At 41.5% G+C, this 27,057-nt stretch overlaps 1 protein-coding gene across 6 annotated transcripts in view; it reads left to right on the top strand.

The window, feature by feature from the left end:
* The window catches only part of RBMS3 (RNA binding motif single stranded interacting protein 3), a 989,419-nt gene that overhangs the window by 194,723 nt on the left and 767,639 nt on the right, over window positions 1–27,057 (top strand). For 5 of the 6 annotated variants that reach the window (XM_075921983.2, XM_075921984.2, XM_075921980.2 and 2 more), the window contains one exon: window positions 1,608–1,676. In XM_075921983.2, coding sequence (XP_075778098.1) covers window positions 1,608–1,676 — 69 coding nt within the window. Of the gene's footprint in view, window positions 1–1,607; window positions 1,677–27,057 lie in introns of those variants that run through there. The other variant, XM_075921986.2, reaches the window with a different exon arrangement.

Raw genomic sequence — 27,057 nt, 5'->3', positions numbered from 1 at the left:
AAAATGTCTGTGCACTTTTTAATTTTTGAAGTCTTTGGGATATCTGTTACAAGTTAAGAAACCACAGAGTAAGGTTATATTACAAATGTAATTGCAATAACTATTGCTTATCAAAAGGAATAGCTAGCAACATAATCAACTGAGTCCCTTTCTCATTAGTAAGAGAATGAGAAGTCAATCACTCTAGAATACATAATGATACATGTAACCTATTGGTTATATCATAGAACATGTTCTTTCTGTCCAAGTGTTATAAGCATTAAACCAATTATTTCAGTAATTCCAAAGAGTACCGTAGTATAAATTCCACATAGAGCTATAATTTCCATATATGGTTCCTTCATAAACATGAGCTTGTGTTTGAGCCTAGTTGATGTATTGGTAAATTAATATTTTATATCTGGAGATGTAAATTCAGGGTAGGTCTCAAATGTAAAAAATGTAAGTTTAATTGTTGTTTCTGCCCTGTGCATCAACACTGGTGCTGGAAGAATGTATGTAAATGTAGCTCTAATTTGTGAGCATTGATATTATAATACGTAACAGCATTATTATCACACTTGGCTGAAAAGACCAGAGTTAGAATCTCAGGTGAGCCTAGGACAGGATTGTGATGTATTGATTAAACCATTTGCTTGCATTATACCTGTAAAAGCAAATAGTTCTCCGGTTTCAAAAGCAGTACATTTGTCCATCTACAATGTTAGAAACCAACCAACCTGAGCTCAAACCTCTGGTTTGGATTGAGTCCCTTTCATTAGATCCTGTGAATTAAAACTTTTCTTTAGATCAGTGTAATGCAGTATAAAGAAAAAACAGCTTGCTGCTGCATAACTGGTAGAAAACTTGCCACAACTGGTAGAAAATCTGAGCTCTCTTCTATGTCTCTGGATGAATGATTTTAGTGGGAAAAGACCAAATCACCTGAGACAACATTCTGGTTAGGTAATAATTTTTACAATAATTTTAAACTTGGTGGCAATTAGTACACCATTTCCTTAATTATTGTATGTCACAGGTGTTGCATTTCAGTTTAGAGTTCAAAGAATAAAACAATAAATCAGGCAGTCCCCTGTAAAAAGCCTTTCTAAAGTGTATGTAGATGATATACTTATGGCTCTCCATGAGCATGGCTGGCATCAGATTATTAGGCGGTTATTACAACTCTTTTGTACTAGAAGACTTGCTTTATTGCTTCTGAGACAGTAGACCTAGAGAAGCAAAGCATAAGGCTACAGCAGAAAGATGACCACTTTTATTCTTTGAGACAGTAGTATTTAGAGGCCTCAACTAAGACTGGAACCCAGTTAAGCAGTGTACAAACACTCACTCAAGCAGAGATTGTAACCTAAATAGCTAAGAAGGACTAAGGATGCAAGGGGGAAACAGAAGCCTGGAGGGACTTATCCATGGTCAAGCACTAGGTCAGAAGCAAAATTGTAAGTAAAACAGAGGTCACTTCAGTCTCAGATGCCTTAACCATTAGCTATTCTGCTTTTCTCCCTCTGTGGAAATCTGGGTTGCTGACATTAATTAAAATTCAGATATGGCTATTTATAGTAAGCTCTAGCTGGACACATGGATTTTTTTTTGGTTTTGTTTTACAGAGGTCAACAGCCAGCAAGACTTCAGGTGCTCCTTCATATAGCAGATGGTCCAGCTCACAGCCACATCAGGTAATATGTGCTTTTCAAGGAGAACATGCATCGCACTATATCTTAATACATGCAGGTGCATATGATGTGAACCATATGGTTGTACTGCTCTGTTATTTTTAAGTAATAATCAACTCTGGGTTCTGAGAGTTGTCCAGTTAAGTGAGCCAAAGTGAGTGACCTCATAAGCAGGCACAGTGCCACTGCAATGGATGAAGTTTCTCTCTATCACTGTTGCACGTGAATGAAATAGGAGGGTTCCTCATGTTGAACCCACTAGCTATGAGGCACCAAAGGACCTCTGCATCCCATCACACTTCTTATGGTGAAGATGAATTTTATTCCCTCTTTGGGGGAGCTCATATCCCCAGTTGAGTCGAGTCAGGTCACTATCCCTGCTACACCTGTGTCTTGCTCCATTTCAAATAGTCAAATGGGAAAGATGAGCTGAAGGTTGATAGGGATGCTTAGGGAGGGACCCACTGCAAGCACAGACTAAGTGCTGATGCCAAGAGCAGGGAAGCTGTGTGACAGCTGCCAACTAGTGCGGACATTGTTAGCAGCTTTACTTTTTCTTTCCCTTTTTTGCTGCCACTTCCCCTTCTCTCCTTGACTGTGGCATATTGAGAGGAGATGGTAGCCAATTCAGTCCGATAGAACAGAGGGAAAAATTGTTCTGGCTTTAGGCAGAAACATAACTCAGCTGCTTAAATGAAAATATTGACAGGCCTAAAATGTAACCCTTCTCTCCAACTTTATATATTTTTTTAAACCGGTCAGTTGGTATAGATTGCCTTATCAGCTTTTTCAAAACAGCAGCTGCAACATGGGATAAATCCCTTTTCCATAGGAGGACTGCACACAAACTTGAAGTGCTGCTTTGCTTTTGATAAAAGCACAATTACGTACCCTTAGAAGTGGTGAAACAGCCAGGCTACGTATACACTGGCCAGTCTTGTGCAAGAACATATGCAAATGAGGCGCAGCGATGAATATCGTCACGCCTCATGCTACTTAATGAGCTGCCATTTTTGCACAAATGACTTGAATCAACTTATTTTCAGGCAGAACAGCTCTTGCACAAGAGGGGGGGTTGCGCAAAAAGGAGCAGTGTAGACTGCTCCTTCTTGCGTAAAAGCCCCTTGCATAAAAATGGTGGCTCATTAAGTATGTAAATGAGGCATGGCAATCTTCATCACTGTGCCTCATCATTTGCATATGTTCTTGCGCAAGACTGGCCAGTGGAGATGTAACCCCAAGGTGGCTTTAGTTTTGCTAAGGGTTTGTCTAGACAGCACCTTTCTGTCGGAATAAGCTATGCAATTTGTGCTAGGTCAAAAGAGCTTATTTTGGTATTTGGTGCTGTGTAGTCAGTGGCACATTTCAAAATAAGGCACTACTCTGACAAATCCCTTAACCTTTGTGAAATGAGGGTTACAGGGACGCTGAAATAGCGGGTGCATTTAAGGATGTGGTGTTGCTCTTTAGGGATACTTCCAGTATCCTGAAGTAGAGCCACAGTCTATATATACCCTAAATGTCAATTGGGATTTGGCATGAAGCAATTAAAAGCTGAGGTAGTTCAGAGTTGTCTGTTCAAACCATGAGACTTTGGTGTAGAGAGGGGCTAGATAATGGGTACTTGGTGATTAGAAACAATCATGCCATCCCATTTGCTTTCTCTTGTTTGTTGTGTATGCATGCTCGATGGAATGGATAAGAAATTTGCTCTCTGCTGCTTATTGATATGATGATGGTTGCTGCCTGCAGTGTGGCAACGGAGTGCATATTTTCAAGGAACTTCCTATGGTCGGTGTTGGTCTGGCAGTCAAATTAACCACATGGATCATTTCTGGCCTCAAAAATCCATGAAGTTGAATTTGGGACTGGTCCAGTGCCTGGATTATACTGTTTACGGATCTGTTCACCTGAGTAGCTAAGATGAGACTACAGCACTGTATTTCCTCCTCGTTTTGAAGGGCAGTGTAGTGGAGTTTTTTTTTTTTTTTTTTTTAACCTGGATTTTTTTTTTAAATGGCCATAGTTTTATCTTCTGAATTTGTTAGCATTGACTGTACCTTTATCAATGGGTCTGAGCACAGGATGTTGTTAGTGTATTCCCACTGGTGTGCACATAGCAAACCCAAAAGTGAATATTCTTCTCTGTGTACGTGTGTGACCCCCTCTTGATAGTAATGAGAGAGATGCTTGTAAATCAAGAGAAGAATACCCCTTCAACAAATCGCATGAATTTCATTGTATACTTTATACACTTGATTCATTGTTAAATAGAAGGGAGAGGTGGAACAGGCGCACATCAAGACTAGTAGCATTAGAATCTTATGGAAACATTAGCAGAGTTGAAAGATTAACTTCTAGGAATGTTGTTAGAATGTATGCATTCATCCTGCATCTGCTAGGAAAAACCTTGTCCTTTTGTATTAAAACATGCCTGTGGTGATTTTTATCCTCCTACATTATATGCTCATATTATAATCTTTCTTTTTATCTTCTGAACTCTAATCTCTCTTTCTCATCCATATTTAATTGTAAACAGTTGTCATCTGTGTTTGCAGTTTAATGAACTTATAAACTTACTTGATGGAATTGGTATTTGCAAAATCCAACTGTGGGATATATGGCAGTGCTGTGGCTCAATTGAGTATGACGCTGCCCATGCACTCATGTTTTGAGATTAGCAAAATGATTTTATTGCTCATAGATTGGTATTCAGTGCTGTTTCCTGCAAGAGATTATATATAGTTTACTTAAAACATTTTGAAAATAGTTTTCCAGAAAAAAACAAGATTAAAGTCAAAATTCATATTGTCTGCATTTTCTTGAGCCTCGTGCAGTAAACTCGATAAAGTTTTTTCCACATACATCTTACAAGAATCCATATGAAAATCTAATAGAACTACCCAACTGCGACCTTTGAGATATCTAAGAAATGTTACGTTAATTTAACTTCCCTCCCTTCTTGAAGTTTTCATTTTAAATTTCTGTATCTATGTGATGTTTGAGGACACATTGGGTTAGAGATTTGAACGGATTCTACAGGTGGGTCAATGAATCTGGGAAAGTGTGTCATTTTCAGTGATTTGATTTGCTTTGTGCAAATGTAATAAACTCATAGGAACTTATATTCTGTATTGGATAAGATGAAACACATTTCTCTACCTCAAAAGCACGATCTTGATAGATTTCAATGAGCTGCTTCTAACTCCTTGCTCTGGAAGTGTGAGGAGTAATAAAAGTGGGGGTTTTTTTTTATGGGAAGCAATGTAGGTACTTCCTTAGCTCCTGGAGCCAGAGCTGATGTCTTGCTATAGAACATACCCTTGGTGCTTGATGAAGATGCAGATTCTGATTATAACTTGGAACATGTATAAGGCTGCCCTCTTCTGACGATCTCATAAGAGGGCTCCCTCTTATGGGCTTTTTTATTAATTTCTGCCAAAATAGTTGGATAGTTAAAAAGATTGACCTCAAAGTTCAACAGTAAGTTTATGGAATTATAAAAATCTGTGTGTGTGTGTGTGTGTGTGTTACATTGACAAGGAACTTATTGTTTTTATTGCTTGGGGACATGTTCAGACTGCTCGTGTCATTTCAACAGCTGGAGTTGTTGGTATTTCAATGGCAACAATGATTTCCATAAGTTAGGACTACCAGTGATACCTATCTTGGGTTTATAGGGGGGAGAGCTATTGACTTTAGAGAGAGGACTGATACCTGTCCCATTAAATATATTTTAGATGGCACAATGCACCACTGCATTGTGTTGTGACACAATGTCTTTGTGTTAACAGTGTGCAGTATGTGTCCTGACAGAATGGACATACTGGCTGTAGTATTCCAAGGTCCTGGTCTGAGCTCATGCTCTGTGGCATCTCTCGATATCAGTGGTACTGCAGCAGTTTGTCTGGAGACTTTCAGGCTAATTTAATCCTTTGATGGTACTTTCAAGACTGTGTGTGCCCATTGGAGGTGCACTTGGCAGTTAATACTGATGCTGGTGATGGAAGTAGTTGGAGGGGTGTTGCCTGTCTGGTGTGACGACCCAGTTGATTTCTAGTACAATGTTCATTTCAAGAAGTATGACTGCATCTGGAGGGAGCTTCCTGCAGGGATGCGTCCCCATTGGAACAACCTGACTGACTCAACAAAAGCTATAGTTATGAGGTGTTATCTTCCTAGCTCAGCAACCAGTAGCAATGCTCTTAATGCCCAATGATGTGGGCATCTGACTTCCCTCACTAGTGAGCTAGATGCTCTTGCCCAAGTGTAACAGATGGAGAATGTGTGCAGGTGGGTAAAGGGAATGGGAGTGGGTGATGAGGGAGGAGGGATAGCAAATAAGAATGAAGATAGTTTCCCCCCCCCCCCCCCCGTTTCATGCTTCTTTTGTGTTGCCATCAAGAGACAACATCTCTGCAACAGGTCATTTGCAAGAGTCAGGAGGTAGTAGGAGCAATAAGCCAGGTGCCTGAGCTCTCATCTAAGGTAAACTTACACATGAGCTGCCTGAGTTGCTGCCACTGACTAAACTGCTGAAACAAACCCAGGCAACTTCTAGACTCGGACAGAGAAAGATCAGGCTGGTTAGGAAGGCAAGTGTGTCTGAGTCAGAATGGACTATTCTTTCTTAGGCTTAGCCAAGAAGATGGGTCTTCAAAATACTTGGAAAATATTTTGGCCATCATGGTTAACTGTCCATATGGAACTTACTTCTTGCTAATGCACTTTGATCTAACCCTCTCCAGCTCAGTTTCAAAGGGGACTAGATCAAAGCACATTAGTGAACTATTAACGCACATCAGCAGGGCATATGAGGGTAGTCAGTCCGCCACAGGCTAATGTGAGGTAGATTCGCATCCCAGCTTCCCACAAACTAAAATGTCTATGCAGACAAGTCCAAAATCTTCGGAGTCACTTTGTTTCTCCTAATTGATCCAGCTGTTTTGTTCTTACTGGCATTACTCAAAGTGATTCATTGCCTCTAACTTCATTCATTTTGTTTGTCGTATTTTGACACTAGATAAGTAGCTCACTTAAGTATGCTGGACTTTAGGTAGACAAAATCACCTGGCTGCTTCTCTGGGTTGGGGACAGCTGAGAACATGCACTGATCTGTTCATTCCTTCTGAAGCATGTGGCATTGGCCTCTGTCAGAAATGGGATATTGGGCTAGATCAGGGCTGGGCAAAATACAGCCTGGGGGCTGGATCTGGCCTGCTAAGCCACCAGATCCATCCCATAGATTACCTGCCGGGACCCTGAGGCACACAGCTGCCGCAGTTTAAAACACAGTGGCTACGTCTACACTGGCATGATTTTGTGCAAATACTTTTAACACAAGAATTTTTGCATTAAAAGTATTTGCACAAGAAAACATCTACGCTGGCATATGCCTTTGCGCAGGAGATGTGCTTTTGCGCAAGAGCAGCCATACCAGTGTAGACGCTCTCTTGCGCAAGAAAGCTCCGATGGCCATTTTAGTTCATGTTGCCTATCTACACTGCCAGCGTAGATGCTCTCTTGTGCAAATAGTTTTTGCGTTATCATGCCAGTGTAGACGTAGCCACATGCTTCAGAAGGAATGATCAGATCAGTGTGTGTTCTCAGCTGTCCCCAACCCAGAGAAGCAGCCAGGTGATTTTTGTCTACCTAAAGTCCAGCATACTTAAGTGAGCTACTTATCTATTGTCAAAATACGACAAACAAAGAACACTTGCGCAAGAGGGCTTTTTCCTGAGTAGGAACATCATAGTTCTTGTGCAAAAAGCACTGATTTCTTACATTAGAACGTCAGTGTTCTTGCGCAAGAACTCCCTGCCAGTGTAAGTGGTAAGTTTTTGCCCAAGATCTTGCCAATGTAGACACAGCCAGTCTGTGGGCACTCTCCTCTGCAGTGAGGGTAAGCTTCACGTGATTTCCCCACCCCCAGCTAATATCTCAGCTCCTGTTGACTGGAAACAACCAGCCCATAGGAGCTGAGAGATTGGCCTGGGGGATGGGATCAGAACAAGCCTCCCCTCCCCACCTCCTTCCCTTCCCCTCCCCCGCCCCAGAGCTGAGGCCACACAAAGGCAACAGCCTGCAAATTAAAGTGATCTGGGGCTGCAGCAGGCAGGGAGTCCAATTTGCTTTGGAGGTGCTGCAGGGCCACTGGCCAGGAGACACTTAGGTAAGTGCCTCCCAGCCAGATCCTGCCTCTGGCACCCAGCCCCTCCTGCACCCCAACTCCCTCCCCCAGGTCACCATCCAAACCCTCTGCACCCCCTGCCCTAGGTCACAACACTCTCCCTGACCCTACACCTCAGTCCCCTGCCCCAGGTCACAACCCCGTCCTTCACCCAAACTCTCTTTCAGACCCCACACCCTCTTTTACCCCCCAGTCCCTTACCCTGAGTGCCCCTCGGCACCCAACATCCATCCTAGACCCCACATCTCCTCCACAGAAAAGTGTGACCCTTGACCACTTTCGCAAACCTTGGTGTCCTGCCACCAAAATTATTGCACACCCCTGGGCTAAATGGACCATTGGTCTGACCCAGTATGGCTGTTCACGTGTTCTTTCAATAGAATTATGTAATGGAGAAATGAAATTTTTTACTGAGGGACTCCACTATAAAAAGAGTAATATAAGGTTAGAAATAATTCTAAAGAAAGGAGTGCTGACCTTAAGTGCAATAAATTTACAGGGTCCAAGCCGACACTGTTTAAACAGCTCACAATTCTAGATTTTAATCTTTCTATTGCATGCACACACAGTATTATCGATGTGTATATACAGGCTAACAGCAAAGGTTAGTGACATTGCACAGTAATATTTTAAAATGTGACATTTAACAAAAATAGGTCATTTAGAAACTACCTGCAGAGTATTCAATAAATTACTGGTTGTCAACCTGGATGCCATGGACCATTTTTGAAAAGAAGAAAAAATATGGACCACCAGCCACTTATTTACATGCGCCTCATGTTTGTCAGCAGTTCATTACAGTTCCATGAACTGTTAAACTGTTATATTTAGTTAGACTGTAATATACCGTGCCCGTTCTTTAATGTGGTCAGTCTGGTGCAAGAGTACAAGTTATTATCTTCAAATTGTATACTTCCAGAGTCCTTTGGAGAGACTGTATCCCACATTTTGGGTGGGTGGGAGAAGGAAGCAGAAAGAGCTCATCTACTCAGGGTGGCTCTGCTCTACACCCTCTCATGAGTAATGGAATGGCTCTTTTCTGCTCCTCCCACCTCTCCTTCTGTTCTTCCAGCCATAGCCTGGGAAGGGTGTGGGGTGAAAGGCCGCTTCAAATCTGGGAGAGTGGTGGATCCAGAAGACCTACCCTGGGAACTCTTCCCCAGGTCTGGAAGATGGAAGGCATTTTCAGGGCTTCAAGAACAGAGGTGTGCTGAGCAGCAAGGGGAGGCATGGACTACGGACACAATGAACGCGGAGTTGGGTGTAGAAGCAAATGTGGGTCTGAGATACATAACTAGATAGTGGAGAGGACTAGGAAACACTGGGCTGAAGCACAATTGTCAAGGGCTGAGGACATGGAGTACAGATAGTTCAGTTGCCTGTCGTGTAAAGGGCTTGTTAAAACATGCAATTTTTTGTCTTTAATTGAAAAAGAAGTGAGACTGGCTGATTTCACACATGTTTTTAATAACAGTGCAGTGACCCTTAGTGCTTCAAAGACTTGTATGGTTAATGTCCAGGCAACCAATTATAGTAAACCAACAAAAACTCATCTACAGGCAACAAACCACCGCAGAAAAAAATCTCCTTAACAACACAAGACTTTATTCTACAACTATCATGGCATGTCTGGACCTCAGTATTTCTCTGTTTAGCCTAACTAAATTGTTTACCTTGTAGCTTTAGTGAAATTGTGATCTATAAATCATACAGTAGAGATGGAAAATACTTCTCAGGAGCATATTAGTCAGATCTGCAACTGGTATAATTCAGTGTAAGTCCATTGACTCTAATGTAGCTAATTTACATCCACTGAGGAACTCTCTCTCTGCTGCCTCCGTCAGCCAGGATCATGTCTGATATTAAACTGATGTCCGATTTGTCGGTTAAATGGCCCTGTGTATTGGAAGATAGATAGTTGACTGTAGAATCTGCTATCCCATACTTGGAACTACGAAAGTCATTATTCATAGTCACTACACTAGTAAAGAGGCTTTGTAGAGCCCATCTGTCCTCAGGGCATCATGGTCATCAGCTAAGATTAGGAAGAAACTTTCCTTCATGCACCACATTATAACATCAGAGGGGTAGCCATGTTAGTCTGAATCTGCAAAAGCAGTGAGGAGTCCTGTGGCACCTTATAGACTAACTGAAGTGTTGGAGCATAAGCTTATGTGGGCAAAGACCCACTTCGTCAGATGCATGTAGTGGAAATTTCCAGAGGCAGGTATAAATATGCAGGCCAAAATCAGGCTGGGGATGATGAGGTGGATCCAATCAGGGAGGATGAGGCCCACTTCTAGTAGCTGATCTGGAAGTGTGAATTCCAAGAGAGGAGAAGCTGCTCTCTTCACCCCATCTTCTGTACTAAATCTGATATGTCAGTTTAATACAGTAAAACTCCGGTGGTCCAGCATCCATTGGTCCAGTACGCCTGATGGTCCAGCACCAACTGCAACCCGGAAGTGCTCCGGCAGTTGCTTCAAGTTGTTAGTGTAATTGATTAACTGCGGCTGGATCCACAGCCGACATGCAATTAATGTACCTTTCCTCTCTACTGCCTGGAGGAGGGGGGGCAGGGGAAGGTAGGGGTCGGTGGGAGAGGGGAAGAGGGAGGGGGCGGGGGTGTGCCGAAGCAGCCGCATTCAGGACGTTCTGATCAGTTACACTCACTCCGGCTGGATCCACAGCCGACATGCAATTAATGTACCTTTCCTCTCTACTGCCGGGAGTGGGGGGGCGATGGGAACGGGTAGATCCGCGGGTGACAGGCTGCTGCTGAAACTCACAAGAGATCATCTCCCCTCCCTGTCCCTGCTGCTTTTACCAGTAGACCGATAGTCCAGGATCAAAAGATCAAGTGAGTGAGCTTGTGCAAAAAACCAGAGGCAGCAGTTGAACTCTACTGCCCGGAGGAGGGAGGGATGGGAGACGGGGGAGGGTAGGGGTCGGTGGGGTGGGGGTGTACGGATATATACACTGTTGAGAGATATATATATATATATACATATATATATATATATACACACACAGTCTGTTAATTATTCACTTAAACACTAAAAAATGCAAACTTTAACAAACCCCTGAAACTTAAATCTGTAACTTTATTTTGAGTGAGTGTAACTGATCAGAACGTCCTAAATGCGGCTGCTTTGGCACACCCCCGCCCTCTCCCACCGACCCGTACCTTCCCCTGCCCCCCCTCCTCCAGGCAGTAGAGAGGAAAGGTACATTAACTGCGTGTCGGCTGTGGATCCAGCCGGAGTGAGTGTAACTGATCAGAACGTCCTGAATGTGGCTGCCTGCCTGTCGCCGCCTCTCCTCTTCCACCGCTCGCAGGCTCTGCCTCCCTGCAGCAGGAGGGAGGGTTTGGCACACCCCCGCCCCCTCCCCCGCTTCCCTCCCACGAGACCCGCCCTTGCCAGAGTACCTCCTGATAGTCCGGCATTTCTGATAATCCGGCACCACCTGGGTCCCAAGGGTGCCGGATTATCGGAAGTCTACTGTAATGTGTTCACTTTTTTCATTATATTCCTTTGGTATATACGGTCATGCCAGTTCTCTTCCAGAATATGATCTGAGGAAGTGGGTCTGGCCCATGAAAGCTCATCACCTATTAAACCATCTTGTTAGTCTTTAAAATGCTACATAGTTTTTCCTTTTGTTTTAGCAAGATCAGACTAACATGGCTACCTCTCTATTACTAGTACCATGGAGTTACCCGTTATCAGCAATGCTTGAAATGCATTATGAAAGGGTTTTTTTAACCTCTGTGAAGCAGGTTTAATTTGTCAGACAGAATACCAAACTACAGTAGATAGACCATAGTTTTACTTGCATATGGCTATTCCTATGTCCATATCAGAATTTAGTGTTACTCTATTTTCAACATACAGATGAAGTAATGGAATGAAGATTTCCCAGTGGAGCTTCTAGTTTTCAGAGCTATTGTACCATGTGTCCTAGCCTTGAAATTCCTCTATTGCTAAAGGAAGTATCTCCTGTGGATTCCTAGTGCTCTTGAAGTAGAGCTGGCCAAGTCAACTAGGACTTCTGAAATTTCCCCTGCACAAGAACATACTAACATATATTATTTCATCTGTAACTTTGTTTCCCAGTGATCTGTGTTTTCAAATAATTTGATATGTTGGCTTTAGTATTCCTGTAGCTAGTTCTGGGTGGGTTAAAAAAGTTCTTCATTGTATAGAGACCCACATTTTATATGTAGGAGCCATCATGAAATGCTTTAATGCCAGGTTTGTGAATTTTGAACTCTAGCCTGAAAGACTTTATGGATATGGTGGGATTTTTGTTCACATTTTTAAAAAGTTGAGAAGCCTGAGTTTTAATTCAGGTCTATGAATAAATCTGTAATTATGCTAATAAACTAAAATGGACAGTAATGAGAACACAAGGTAGGAAGAACATTAGATGATGTAGTTCTGTAAACTTTGCTGTTTATTTCATTTTATATCTACACATTTAAATTTACTAGATAACTTGTTTCTCATTCTAGCTGCAGTAAATATGTAGCTTTGTGATCAGTATGGTAAGTGGGTAATTAGTGACTACCAAACACTGGTGTATGAATTTATCTGTGTTAAACTGCTAAAAGGAAAAGCTTTTTTGCAGTGTTGTAGCTATGGTGGCTTGAGGATACCGATAAAAGGATAATGGGGTAATATCTTTTAATGGACCAGTTTCTGTAGGAGGAAGCTACCACTTTCAAGCTACACAGAGTTCTTCTTCAGGTCCAGAAAGGAAGTGGAAAAGCTGAGAAACAAGCTACTGAGTGGACTGAAGTAATGACAACAGAGAAATCTTGTAAAGACATTGAAAACAGTCATAAAGTTATGATTATGTAGGTAAAAAGAGATCCTTTTTTTGTCAAATGGCAGAAGAATCCGGTGTCATAAATTAAGGCTAGAAGGGACGCTTAAAATAATCTAGTCTGGCCTCCTGTATAACACAATCCATAGAACTACATAATGATTTTCCCAGGAAAATATGCAATCTTGATGCTTTTTTTTTTTAACTGCCAGTGATAGAGACTCCACCATAACCCCTAAGAAGTTGATTCTATGATTAGTTTCTGTCACTCTGAAACTTTATTTCCAGACTGTATTTGTTTTGCTTCAGCTTCCAGCCACTGGATCATGGTATATCTTATTCAGCTTGACTGAAGAGCCCATGATAGAATATTTGTTCCCAAGTAGGTACTTAAACAGTGATCAAGTCATCGTTTAATCTTCTCTTTGTTAGGCTCAAGTAACTTAATCTATTTATTTTATTGGTATTAGGGCATGCTTTCTAGTCCTTTAATCATATTAATGGCTCTTCCCTGACCCCTTTTCAAGTTTTTGAATATCTATCTTGATCTGTGGGCAAAATAATGGGGGACAACTTTTTAATACAGAAGTGCTAAGTCCTACGTGAGATACCCGTTTCTGTATCCCAGGATTACATTATCCCCTTTGGCCACAATATTGCATTGGAAGCTCATGTTTGATTATCCACCACAACCCTCAAACTTCTTTCAGAGTCTCTGCTTCCTAGCAGAGAGTTCCCCTGTCCAGTAAGTAAGGGCTAAATTTGTTGTTCCTAGATCTATATATTTACATTGAATCATGTTGGTTGTTTTGAGCCTGCATTTGTGGAATCAATCGATACAGAAGTCAAGACTCTCATTATGCCCAACAAGGGGAAGCCATGTAGAGGTCTTCCTCTTTAGATGAGCTAGAAGCCTATTTTCAGTGCCTCCACCTAAAGGAATATTTCCAATACCTCTCTGAACTACACACTGACCCTCAGGAGACCCCCCCCCCCCGTCAATCCCACAAGAGGAAGGCCTGTGTGTGTGTGTGTGTGTGTGTGTGTGTGTGTGTGTGTGTGTGTACACACACACACACACACACACAACAAGAGACTTGACTTCTCCATTGATTGCTTCCACAAATATGCATGGGCTGACATTCAGTAAACATCAACATGTGACCTATAACCTCAGCTATGCACAAGGCAATGCTATACATAGACAAAAACAATTCTAACATCGTAATCAGAGGCTGACAAAGGGCGTGCTGTAGTTATTATGAACAGGAGGCTGCCAGACAACTCACCAACACCAGAGTCTACAGGCTTCTTTCTTCTGATTTTACTAATGAATTAAAAAAAAAAAAAAACCCTATCCCTAAAACAACTACTCATGAAACTCCATGCTACAACTTGGGAACCAATCTTTATAAACACCCTCCCCTCCCCCAAATCCCCAACCAGGTGTTTTCTATCTGTTACCGAAGATCCACACATTTGGAAATCCCAGACATCCCATCATCTCAGGTATTGGCACCCTTACCACAGGATTATCTGGTTATATTGACTCTCTCCTCAGACCCTATGCTACCAGCACTCCTAGCTACCTTCGATACACCACTGACTTCTTGAGGAAACTATAGAACATCAGTAATCTCCCTGAAAACACCATCCTGGCTACCATTGATGTAGATGCTCTTTACACCAACATTCCACATGATGGATTACCAACTGTCGGGAACACTATCCCTAATGACGCCACTGCACACCTGGTGACTGAGCTCTGTGACTTTGTCCTCACCCACAACTATTTGCAATTTGGGGACAATTCATATCTTCAAGTCAGCAGCACAGCTATGGGCACCCACATGGCCCCACAATATACCAAAATCTTTGTGGCTGATCTTGAACAACATTTCATCAGCTCTTGACCCCTAGAATCCTTACTCTACTTACACTACATTGACAACATCTTTATCATATGGACCCATAGGAAGGAGACCCTAGAAGAATTCCACAGGGATTTCAACAACTTCTACCCCACACGAGAGATCCACTTCCTTGACACTACAGTACAATTAAATGATGGCCACGTTTCGACCACCTTATACTGGAAACCTACCGACTGTTATACTTACCTATGTGCCTCTAGCTTCCATCCAAGACACATTTCCCAATCAGTTGTTTACAGGCAGGTCCCAAAGTACAACCGGATTTGCTCCAATATCACAGGCAGAGACAAACACCTACAGGATTTCTATCAGGCATTCTTAAAACTTAAATACCCACCCACGGGAAGTGAAAAAACAGATTGACAGAGCCAGATGAGTACCCAAGCATCAGCTTCTTCAAGATAGGATCAACAAACAAAATAACAGAACACCAGTAGTCATCATCAACAGTCCCCAACTTAAACCCCTCCAGCACATCATTAACAATCTACAATCTATCATGGAAAATGATCCTTCACTCTCACAGGCCTTGGGGGACAAGCCAATCCTGCCCTATAGACAGCTCCCTAACTTTTGAAACAATTTTTTTGCAGCAACCATGCAGCACACCTCAATCATACGCACCCAAGAACCCACCCCTGCAATAAACTCTGGTGCCAAGTCTGTCCACACATCTACAAAAGTGACATCACAGGACCTAACCGCATAAGCCACCACATCAGAGGCTCATAAAACTGCACATCCACTAATATATGTCATCAGGTGCCAGCAATTCCCCCTCACATGTGTATTGGCCAAACTGGATGGTCTCTACGACAAAGGATTAATGGGGTCTGCACTCCTTGGGCTATGTGTGCCTAGCTCTGTTGCTGCAGGACTGCCCCTCAGCACAGCTTGCTCCTCTTAGCTGTGTCTCAGCTCTCTCCTTGCCCAGAGAGACCCAGAAAAATTCCAGCTCACAAGGAGGACGGGGCCTGGCCTCTCACTTTCCTCACTGGCCTGTCCAACCTGTCAATCAGGCCGAGCTGGAGTATTGGCTGCTTTCTATTGTCTCTGGGGTCTCAGTCTCAGGGCCCTGATTTCTCATGGACTCTTCCCCTTTTGACACTGGGAGTTGGTGAACCAAAAACTCCCACAGAGTTTTAGTAAGGGGCTAACAGTCTCCTTACAGCTGTAGGATCATCCGTTGTTCCAGTTTATTCTCTTCATTATTTACCATTTCCCCTCAATTGTTCTCTTCTGTAAACTTTATCAGTGATATGTTTTCTTGCAGATTACTGATAAATATGCTAAACCTGTATGGAACCAAGAAACTGATACCCGCAGGACTCCCTTGCAGGCAAACCTGCTTGATAATGATTCTCCATTTACAGTTACTTTTTTGACTTATAAGCCAATTTGTAATCAATTTAATGAGGGGCATGATGATTCTATAACTTTCTAGTGTTTTAATCAGCATGTCCTGCAGTATCATGTCAAATGCCTTAGGAACATCCAAGTTTATTACATCAATATTATTGCTGTTTATCAAGCAAACTCATATATCATTTAAAAATTAACAAATTAGCTTGACAAGATCTGCTTTTCATAAAGCCATTGCTTACATTGCCTCCCTTTTAGTTCTTTCTTAAATCCTGTATCACCCACTCCATTTTCTTGCCCAGAATCAATATCTGGGTGACAGGTCTACAATTACCTGGGGCAACCATTTAGTCTTCACTGACTGGCACATTAGCTTTTGTCCAGTCTTCTGGAGCCTCCCCAGTGCTCCAAGACTTATTGAATACCCACATTAATGATATGTTGACTTCAGCCACCATTTTCAACACCCTTTATTGCAAATTATTTGGACCTGCTGACTTCAACTTGTCGAGCTTTAGTAGGTTTTATTTAATATTCTTCAGAGTTTTATTCATGGAATGGACAGAGTGGGGTCCCCGTATGATGAGTACATCATCTTCATTTGGAGAAAAGTAGGACATAAATATTTATTGAAAATTTCTGCATGTTCTGCAATTTTATTTATAATTTTACCATTTCCATCTAATAATGGTCTAATAGTACTGTCAGGATGCTTTGTCCCTAATACATGTTAATTTCATTATTGTCCAAGACAGTGTACATAGATTTGTCTCCCTTTGTTTCCCTTATCCATTTTTCTAGAATTATTAACTTCTGACTTGTATTTAATACTATTGACTTCCCTTTTGTATTTTATACCTTTTAATTTTTACAGTTGCCTTCATCTCCCCTTTTAAACCAGGTTAGGGGTTTTTTTCTTCAGCCAGTTGTGGTTTTTAGGGATTTAGCAAGGTTATTCCCTCTGCCCGTTATCATTCACATTTTTCTTAAAGTTCTTCCTTTCAGCTGATTTGGTTCATGATCACTTTCAACTTTATGAAATTGGTACTTTTAAAGCACTGTGTGTATTACTCACCTGAAATTTATTCTGCTTGCACTTTATGAATGTGATCAAGTCATGATGAGTTGTACCTAAGCTTCCATTAATTTCTTAGTTCTGTGCTTAGTTCCTCTTTGTTAGGATAAGGGCTAGTACGGAATTTCCCTATGTTTGCTGCAACACTTTTTAAATTTGGAAGGTCTAAACATTATAGATGACCGTTTCCTATGATGTTTTATTTCTGGGCTCCTGTCCACTCCACTTAAATCATTAAAAAAATTGGTTCTTCAATGCAACCCACAAACACTAACCTCTGCATTAATCATTTGGAATGTTTCTCTGTCTCCCATCACATCTTACCATGTAACAGAATTATACATCTATACAACAGCAAATAGCTACACTATTAGTTCTTACTGTGCTCATGGGTTTCAGTACCATGTGGCTTATCTACATTAAATAATATTGCCAAACTTTTATTTAAAGTGGATGCCATGTTCATGTGATTTGTTTTTAATTATTCATATGTATTGAGCCAAATATTTATGTAATTAACTTAATTCTCTGTAAAGTAACCTTGAAGTTCTGATTTAAGGCAACAGAAACAAGGTGTTTTCAATGGTTTCACTGTACCCATCAGCCACTTACTTGGGCCTGGATGTTAGCATGGAGAATCATATGTACATTACTTTACTTACTATATAATTTGGCTCACACTACTGAAAATAAAGAACTTCAAGTCTGCTTTTCAGTATGTTACACAATTATATCAATTGTAATTAACTTCATGGGTATTGTGCTCCATGTGTAATTGCATTTTGAATGAGATTTTACATTTAATGTACTTGATTCAAAAGTAGTAAAGTACAAGGGAAAAAACTACCCTAGCTGTAAAACAGTTTTTACCATATGTAGAAAAGATAGGCAAAATACACTGATATCACGCCTCCTTTTGGAGGGCAGGTATAAAATAATTAAGATGAGTAAGTTTGCCAACTTTCTTCAAAACAGGACACTACAAGCCCCCCTCTTTCCCTAAGACTCCATCTAGCATCTGCAGAGCTGCCATAGGGAAGCTCTGATATGGAGCCTGCCTGCCCAAATGCAGCACAGGGTCATCGAGGCAGCAGTGGTGGTTTGATCCCTGGAGCTAGGGGTTACAGAGAGGTCCCCAGAAGATTGAGAAGCCCCATGAGGCTGTCACAGGTAGCAAGCCTAGCCACTGACCCTGCTCCTCAAGCATTGTGAATAGGAACGTTCTTGAAATGAATGGAGATGCCTATCTCCTAGAACTGGAAGGGACCTTTAAAGGTCATTGAGTCCAGTCCTCTGCCTTCACAGCAGGACCAAGTACCATCCCTGACAGATTTTGCCCCAGATCCCTAAATGTCCTCCTCAAGGATGGAGCGCACAACTCTGGGTTTAGCAGGCTAATGCTCAAACCACTAAGCTATCCCTCTTGTACCTGGCATCACCAGGAGCTATCTCTCTGCTGGAGCCAGGAGTCAGTTCCTTAGCTCAAGCTTTTGTCTATCAGCTGTGTTCCTCCAGCAGCTGCTTCTCTTCCTGCCCTTCTATCAAGAGAGGCAGCACCTGCAGTAACTGAATTTGTACTGGCCAGATGCTGCATAGGTCTCCTATTGACTGGAGTTTCCAGTCAAAAACTAGACACCTGGCAGCCCTATTAATAAGCCTTCTAGTGACTTACTAATAAAAGGTATGCAGGACTTTTACAATGCTAGTGCCTAACACATGAAATATATATGATTTCCACTATAATTATAAGTTTTAAAAATCTATACCTTGACCATCATAAGACTCTGTTCCTTCAGCTCCAGTATGAAGTACAGTAAAAGAAATGATAGGGGCCCATACATTTTGCTATAATATGAGAGATTTCTATAAATCCGAATAGTCTATTTTCTAAGTTAAGCAGTTTACTGTTTGGTCCTGAGTTACAGTTGAGCGTGTGGGAGGTTTAAGGAGTCAGGGCTCTAGGTTAGTAGGAAAGAAATGTGTATATCAGTGGTCTCCAACCTTTTTAAGCATGAGATCACCTTTTGAATTTAAGTGCAATACAAAATCTACCTGAAACCCAAATACCCTTGTCGTGCCACCTCTGTGTCCCTTCTTCAAGGCCCCACCCACCTCCTGCTCACTCCATCCTCCATCCCTCCCGCACTTTCCCTCACTTTCACCAGTCTGGGTCAGAGAGTTGGGATGCAGGCTCTGGTCTTGGGTGAAGGGATTTGGAATGTGAGCTGAGCGTGGGCAAGGCAGTTGGGGTACCAGAGGGGGTTCTAAATGCAGGGTCTGGGAGGGTGTTTGGATGCAGGGGTTCTTGGGACTAGGGCAGGGGGCTTATGGTGCTGAAGGGGGTTCATGACTGGGACAGGGGTTCAGGCTGTGGGCTCTGACTGGGCCCTGCTTACCTCAGGTGGCTCCTGGGGGGTGGTGCAGTGAGGCTAAGGCAGGCTCACTCCTGTCCTGGCCCTGCATCATTCCCAAAAGCAGCCAGCAAACTCCCTCCATCCCAAGTCCTGTTGCATCCTCCCTCCCTGCTCTGTGGAGATATGATACAATGTGGGAGGGGGCACCTTGACATCAGCACCCCTCTTCTCCCTCCCCTGCCCTGCACAGCAAGCAGGAGGCTCCTGAGGGGACAGTTCCAAGGCAAAGGGTAGGAGATGCACAGCAGTCTGGGGCGGGGCAGCTAAGTGCTTGGCTTGATAACACTGTAGCCAAACCAGTCAGGATGACCTGTCAGAGGCTCCAAGATCAGTAGATCCCAATTTACTGTTTGGTGACCACTGGTGTACATAGTACACAAAGTTCCAAATGGAGGTATTCTTTGCTCTGGCAGGGTGCACAATAAACAGGGGTGAAACTGTAATAATTTTAGGTTTTAATAACTAGTAAATGTATTCAGCTGTATAAGAAATAAAAAGGGGTGATTATATATGGGTCTAGCTGCTCCACTATAAATTGCAATAGCAAAATTAAAGCACCCCCATAAGCCCAAACTGGCTCCCTGCTCCTGCTCCAGATCTGATATTTTTTCCTCCAGTGCACGCTTTTGCAGCAATCTGTGTAAATAGATGCACTTTGCACCATGTTGTGAAAGACAATAGCTTTGGGCTATTAGAGATATGAAGGAGCCCCTCTACTGCCAGCAAGCTCCAATGCCTCTGATGATCATGTATGTATCAGTATGGCACAAGGAGAGAGAGGCAGTCTCTCTAGGAGTAACGTTCCAAGATATTTAGCGCTTTATAGATCAAAACCAGTATCATAAAATACAGCATTCTAGTGATGGCCAAAGCAATTCCCACTGAAGAATGAAGCCAGCATCCACCATACTTTGAATTTTGATCTCGTTATAATATCCCTCTAGATTGCACTGGAGAGAGAAAAGGAAAAAGGCGTGCAATTATTTTTACTGTATTCCTATAGAAATTCAATAAACAGCTGTGAAGTGCAGTTTGAAAATTTGATGTACTTTAATGAGCTTTTCACCACTTTTGTTGACCCTGTGGTATCTTATGCCTAATAAAATATATCTTTAATATTTTCAGTTACTTATTTTTTGGCAATTCCTGTGGTTTGTACAATGTCTCAGGGACCACAGATTGCTACATTTGCAGCTGAAGTGAGTTCTTAAAGATGGATGATACCAATGTGTGCCACAAGCAGGCCAAGCATTTAAATCCCCCTCCTGCCAACATTACATTCAGCCGTACATACACATCACTACAACCAGAAGAAATGCTCTGTGAAACTTAAATCTCAGCAGGGTAGTCTAATAAAAGTTAACACCTCACCTACCTTATCTCTCAACACTTACCATAGTTTATTAAATTAGACTTTGAATTATGAGTAATCTTTTTCTGCATGCTAATAGGCATGCCTGAAAAAAGTGCTCAAGACTATAAATAAATGTCCCTTTTGACAAATGTATTGGGGTGGATTGTAAAAGTACACCAGAAAAACTAAACTCAAGTATCTTTTTGGCCATAAAAATCTAACAGACAAATCCTCCCAAAGTTCCAGTCATTATCATTTTGGTTATTTTTACTTTGTAACAGTTACTTTTGGCTTCAGACATGCCAGTGATACCATAATATTGTGGCAATTGTATTTTTAAACATACTTGGCTTCTTGTTCAGCTAATACATTGCAAATTTCAGCTGCCTGTGGTAATTTAGAAACACAGCATGGCATATTTTTATTCCCTGGCTATTTCCTCTCTGCAAGAATTTATTATTCTATGATTTCATTTTAATAATTCTCCTAAAAAGGAATGTTACAGACAATTCCAAACAGCCGTAGTAGCATATTTACGGGTTTGCTTATGTTGTGGTGTTACTGAATGTGAATGAAAGCCTGGAAAACAAACTGAGTACTGAAAGCTGGGTGTTAATATAAAAATGTGTGTACACAGTTAACCAGGTTCTGCATGTGAAAGAAACATAACAGGAAGGAAAATTGAAAGTGAAGGCTGATTTTGGTCTTTAATTCAGCCTGATTTGTTTAGGTATCTAAGCTCATATGTGGAAAGGTCACTTATTTATTTGAAACCACTGCAATACAATACCTGCTTAGGGACTTATAAGGACATAGCGTCATTCTTAATGTCAGATGTCCTAGCTAGTATCTTTTGCATCAAACTTTATCTAGCTTACTATAAATGTAAATCTTTAGCAAAATATGTTAGGTGGTATGTTCTGTGTTAGTGTAACTTCAATCACACACTCTATATATATATATATATATATATAATCAGAAAAGAGAACATCTGAAAGGAATATGAGTTTAAGGGAAGAAACCTACACTTCTCCAGAAGGGGTGTTGCAGGTGATTGTATACTAGTGTATTTTCCAAATATTAATAACAGTTTATTGACACTGTAATGACTGTTAGATGTTTTTGAAGAAGCATGATGATCTTGTGCGTAGTGATGTACTAATGTGTGTTATTTAAACATATTACCTTTCATATATCCTATTATGGATTTTACTTAGTACATGGAAGAAAGCATGTTATGACCCAGTCCCATGCACTGGCCTGCACATTTGTTTGTAGCAGCCTCTTTGTGCCTTACTTTTGTTGTGGAGCTCAACCCAAGGTATCAGTGATTACTCAATATCCTCTATTGTGCTACAAAGCAGTTGTACCCCTTATGCCCTAAAAACCCTGACTTTGTATTACAGACACAGCACATTAAGGGAATACAGCCGCAGGAATTAAATGTGACACCACATATTTGTGTCAGACTTTTTCTTTAACTGGTCACTAAGTATATGGGGGTATGTCTACACTACCACCCTAGTTCGAACTAGGGTAGTTAATGTAGGCAACCGAAGTTTCAAATGAAGCCCAGGATTTGAATTTCCCGGGCTTCATTTGCATCTTGCCGGGCGCCGCCATTTTTAAAGCCCCACTAGTTCGGACTCCGTGCCCGCGGCTACACGCGGCACGGAGTAGGTAGTTCGGATTAGGCTTCCTATTCCGTTCCACGAGGTGTACCGGTAGTTCGGAATAGGAAGCCTAATCCGAACTACATACTCCGTGTCGCGTGTAGCCACGGGCACAGAGTCCGAACTAGCGGGGCTTTAAAAATGGTGGCGTCCGGCTAGATGCAAATGAAGCCCGGGAAATTCAAATCCCGGGCTTCATTTGCAACTTTGGTTGCCTACATTAACCACCCTAGTTCGAAGTAGGGTGGTAGTGTAGACATACCCTTGGACACATGCAGTGCTCTCGGCAGGGTTGTGCAAAATGTAAGCACAAAAGGGCCAGTGTGGACAGCATAGTACTGTTTTCCGCAAAAAAGCCCCGATCGTGAAAAAGGCGATTGGGGCTTTTTTTGCGGAAAACCACGTCTAGATTGGCCACGGTCGCTTTTTCCCCAAAAGTGCTTTTGCGGAAAAGCATCCTGCCAATCTAGATGCGCTTTTCCGAAAATACTTTTAACGGAAAACTTTTCCGTTAAAAGCATTTTCAGAAATTCATGCCAGTGTAGACGTAGCCCTATTGTGTTCAGGGTTTAAGCAAAGTGAGGGAGCCAGATATAGCCTGAATGTTGCACTATGCCTTCCTCCATGTATTCTGTCCCCTCTAAAGCATTTATTGAAAAATATAAATAATCATGTTACAGCTTCCCTATCTACTGTAAAGTCCCTTGTTACATTTATTTGAGATAGCAAAATCAAATATAAATAGTATTCTCCTCTGGGTATTGAAGAGCAGTTATTTTTATACCTTAGTATTGTTGTACCATATTTTATACCTTAGTATTGTTGCAAGGTATATAACATTCAGACAGTTTGATGCTAAAGCGAGAGGCTTTCCTGTGGTAACAGGACATTGCCTTGCACTCCATTAACACAGCAGCGGGCAACAATGACAGATTGACTCGCAGTGGCTGCTGTTCAGTTGTAAAGGTGCTGCAGTTGAGCACTGCTTGGGGCCTTTACCTGGGCTGGAAGGGGAACTCTAGGTCTTGACTGACTCAAGGACAGTAACTGTGAGTGGGGAGCAAAGGAGGGAAAGGGGAGTGATGTGTTAAAGGAACTTCATTGTCAGACTTTCGCACCTCAAGGTGAGAAAATAAGGCAAGGGGCACTGCCCAATGTACTATGGGCTGAGTGTTTGCTCATGGCCATATGTTTTTGGATCATGGTTGTGATATTTTCCTTAATTAACGCTGGGTTCCTTTTCCCCTTAAGGAAAGTGTTTTCTTTGCTGTACACAGATTCAGTGCTTGCAAGACAGGAAGTGCTGTCTCTTAGAAGTGCTAGGGTTGTAGTTAATTTTTCCAGATCACAGGGTGGGGACTGAAAATGGTTCTGGTTTGTACTGAAAAAAGTTAAATAACGAATAGTCTTGCAGCATCTTGGAGACTAACAAAAAATGTAGATAATATCATGAGCTTTTGTGGGCACAACCCACTTCTTCAGATTCATATGAAGAAGTGCGTTGTACCCATGAAAGCTCTTGCTACTATTTGCATTTTTTGTTAGTCTCTAAGGTGCTGCAAGACTATTCATTAATTTTTACGTTTTTTCAGTTACAGACTAACCCAGCTACCCCTCTGAAACTGGTTTCTATTGTTAAGAGAAACCTCTAGGTATTGAACCTGGGTCTTGTTACTACAAACTCCACCTGGTAGAAGTGTTATATATATCAAGCAAACACAGGTACTTGCCTTTAATTATGGGTTTATTGCAAGGAAGAAATCTGACAAGGTCTACAGGTTGTAATTCTGGGAGGTCTTGATTTGTTGGTCAGAGTAGGCTTTAAACATCCCTTTCTTTTAGTCTGCCACTCATACTCTATCCATCCTTTTTCTTGTGATTCTCCTTTTTCTCAAATATGAGGTAGTGGATTATATAACAAATGTCACATGCCCAATCCTCCTGCCTCTCTCTTTCCTTCAAAGTCCTGCTATGCTAACTTGTTTCTAAATTTTGTAATATTCAGGATGCTAAGATAGCATGCCTCTTGGTACCAAAATGGTAGGATACTTACTGGGCACAGTGACAGAGATGTCTCCTTTAGTCACAGAGAATGAATAGGCACTTAGGCCCTCATTCTGCAAATTCTTACCCATTTATTGAACTTTTAGTCCCATTGATTTCATTGAGAGTACTAACAAACTTTAAAATTAAACATGTATGCAGCTATGTGCAGGATGTCCAAGTCTTGTGCACGGAGGGCAACCAATTATCAGACTGAAGGCCCCGAGTTGTAACTGCATGGGCGCTGAGACACCTTGATGATTCCTCTTTCAGGGTTATGCCCTAATTATTCAGCCACTTGGATTTTTTTTTAAGTACCACTTACAGACAGCATTAAGGACTCTTCACTTTATGAATGTTACTTTTTAAAAATTGGATCACATTTTCAGTGACATGAGGAACAAATGTGTCTTAGAGTGTCTCTGTGTAGTAGAAGTGTGATATTAAAAATAGCTAACTGAATTTGAAAATGATGTATGAGGCAAATTTGCTGATGAGAGGGTTATAAACTTGAAAATATAGGCATTCTCATGCAGATAGCTGCAGTGACATGACGATCGCTGCTTGTAGTAACAGACACTGTAATTTTGATAAGATTGTATGCAGTATTCTTAAAAGCTGCTACTTAAAAATGAGTATTAATTTATCGTGTCTCACACTTGCTGTTAATTATATGTTTAAAGAAATTTTGGTCCCCTGAACATCATTCTGTTAATGCTTATCTCTGGCTTTATAGGCTGTGTTTGGATTCATCTTTTAAACAGAGGGATTTTCATTTACATTGTCAATGCTAGAAAATGGGACCACACACTCATTCTGCAGTATAATCCCTCACTAATGTTTCCTTTTCATAATTGAGCTGATGGAAGAATTTTCATATGCTGTATTTGTAGAACTTCATTTTTTGTATGTCATAAGTGAAGATGAGTGTTATGGTCCCATTCTTAAATCTCTCATTTGTGCATATCACAAAGCTACCATATATTGCACTACAAGTCAGCCTGCTTGCCACTTTGTTCAAGACAGACCTTTGGAATGGAATAACAAGGGTATTGGAAAGCAGGACTAAGGTGCAAAGGCAGAACTGTGTGGTGAATCTTTAACAGTGCCTTATCTTATGCTAGGCACTTGCCATGCTATTGATTCTTCAGTATTAAGCTCTACATTCATTCCCAAATTAAAAGGGAATAAGAAAAGAACAGTGTATATTTCTGGAACTCACTATCAATTGGCCACAGATTTTCTTGACTATAATGTGCTCTGCCAAAAGTTAGCATTCATATGAAATAATATCTGGGGGAGGGGTAGGGGAAGATTGATATTAAACATTTTTTTAAAAAAGATCCCTTGTTGGTACTGAAGTCTATCACATTTTGATCTAGTAATAGAGATGTAGCTGTGTTAGTCTGGTCTTGCTGAAACAAAAAACTGGACTATGTAGCACTTTAAACACTAACAAGATGGTTTATTAGGTGATGAGTTTTCGTGGGCCAGATCCACGACCTCAGATCCAATTTTCTTCCGCAATTTGCATGACCATATATACCAAAGGGATACAATCAAAAAACAGTGAACACATATGTCTGTTTTATGTGTTCACTTTTTTTATTGTATCCCTTTGGTATATATGGTCATGCCAATTTTCTTCCGCAATTTGATCTGAGGAAGTGGGTCTGGCCCACGAAAGCTCACCACCTAATAAACCACATTTTTACCTGAAACTGGAAATTTTCAGTTAACTAACCTTGCTAAACATTCTCATAGGTAAAAGGCTCAAGTTCAGTATATTCAAAGTTTATTTAGCATACCAATGTGGGTGCACAGTTCAATTTTTTTATATCAGTCCACTTTAATTATTCTTTAAACTGAAAATGTTTCTATAATCTTAGAAGAAACAGTTTTTTATATTTCATATACATGGCATGAATAAATACAGATACAATACGACTCTGATTCACAATTTATCCCTGACATAAAGTGGATTACAAATGCAATAAAAATAGAGTGGGAGATGCACCTCTCCTGGGGTGCCATTTGGTGTAAGGCTGGACCTGCTGGGAGAGGTCCCAAACTTCTGGGGTTAGAGACTGAGTCCAATATTCTAACTGCAAGGCCATCATGCCTCTCTTTAATTTCCTCTGTCTGCAGGGATTAATAGCAGACAGCTGTGGGTCAGGAACAACTGCTTGTGATTTGGAAAATAGAATTGTGCCTGTATGTTCCAGTGTCTGAGTTGTGTACAGAGTGAGCTAGTATAGGCCAGCCTCCAAGATGACTAATGGATTCCACTGATTGGCCAGCCTAGCTAGGTCTCTGGAGAGAGACTGCAGGCCTACTTTTAAACATAGCAGCAGGCAGATTGCTCAACACTTATGCCCATAACTGCAATTGCTCTGTAGCCTGCCTTCTTCCTAGCCTTGTTCCCTTCCTAGTTCTTGTCCTGCTCCAGGCCCACTCCAGCTCTGTTTGGTCCCAACTCTGGACCTGATCCTCGATTTGATGCCAGACT

Source organism: Pelodiscus sinensis, chromosome 2 (genome assembly GCF_052426305.1).
Source record: "Pelodiscus sinensis isolate ZL-2025 chromosome 2, ASM5242630v1, whole genome shotgun sequence".
NCBI classification, from domain to species: domain Eukaryota; kingdom Metazoa; phylum Chordata; order Testudines; family Trionychidae; genus Pelodiscus; species Pelodiscus sinensis.
Note: the sequence above shows the minus strand (reverse complement) of the source record. Positions and strands in the feature narration are given on the sequence as shown.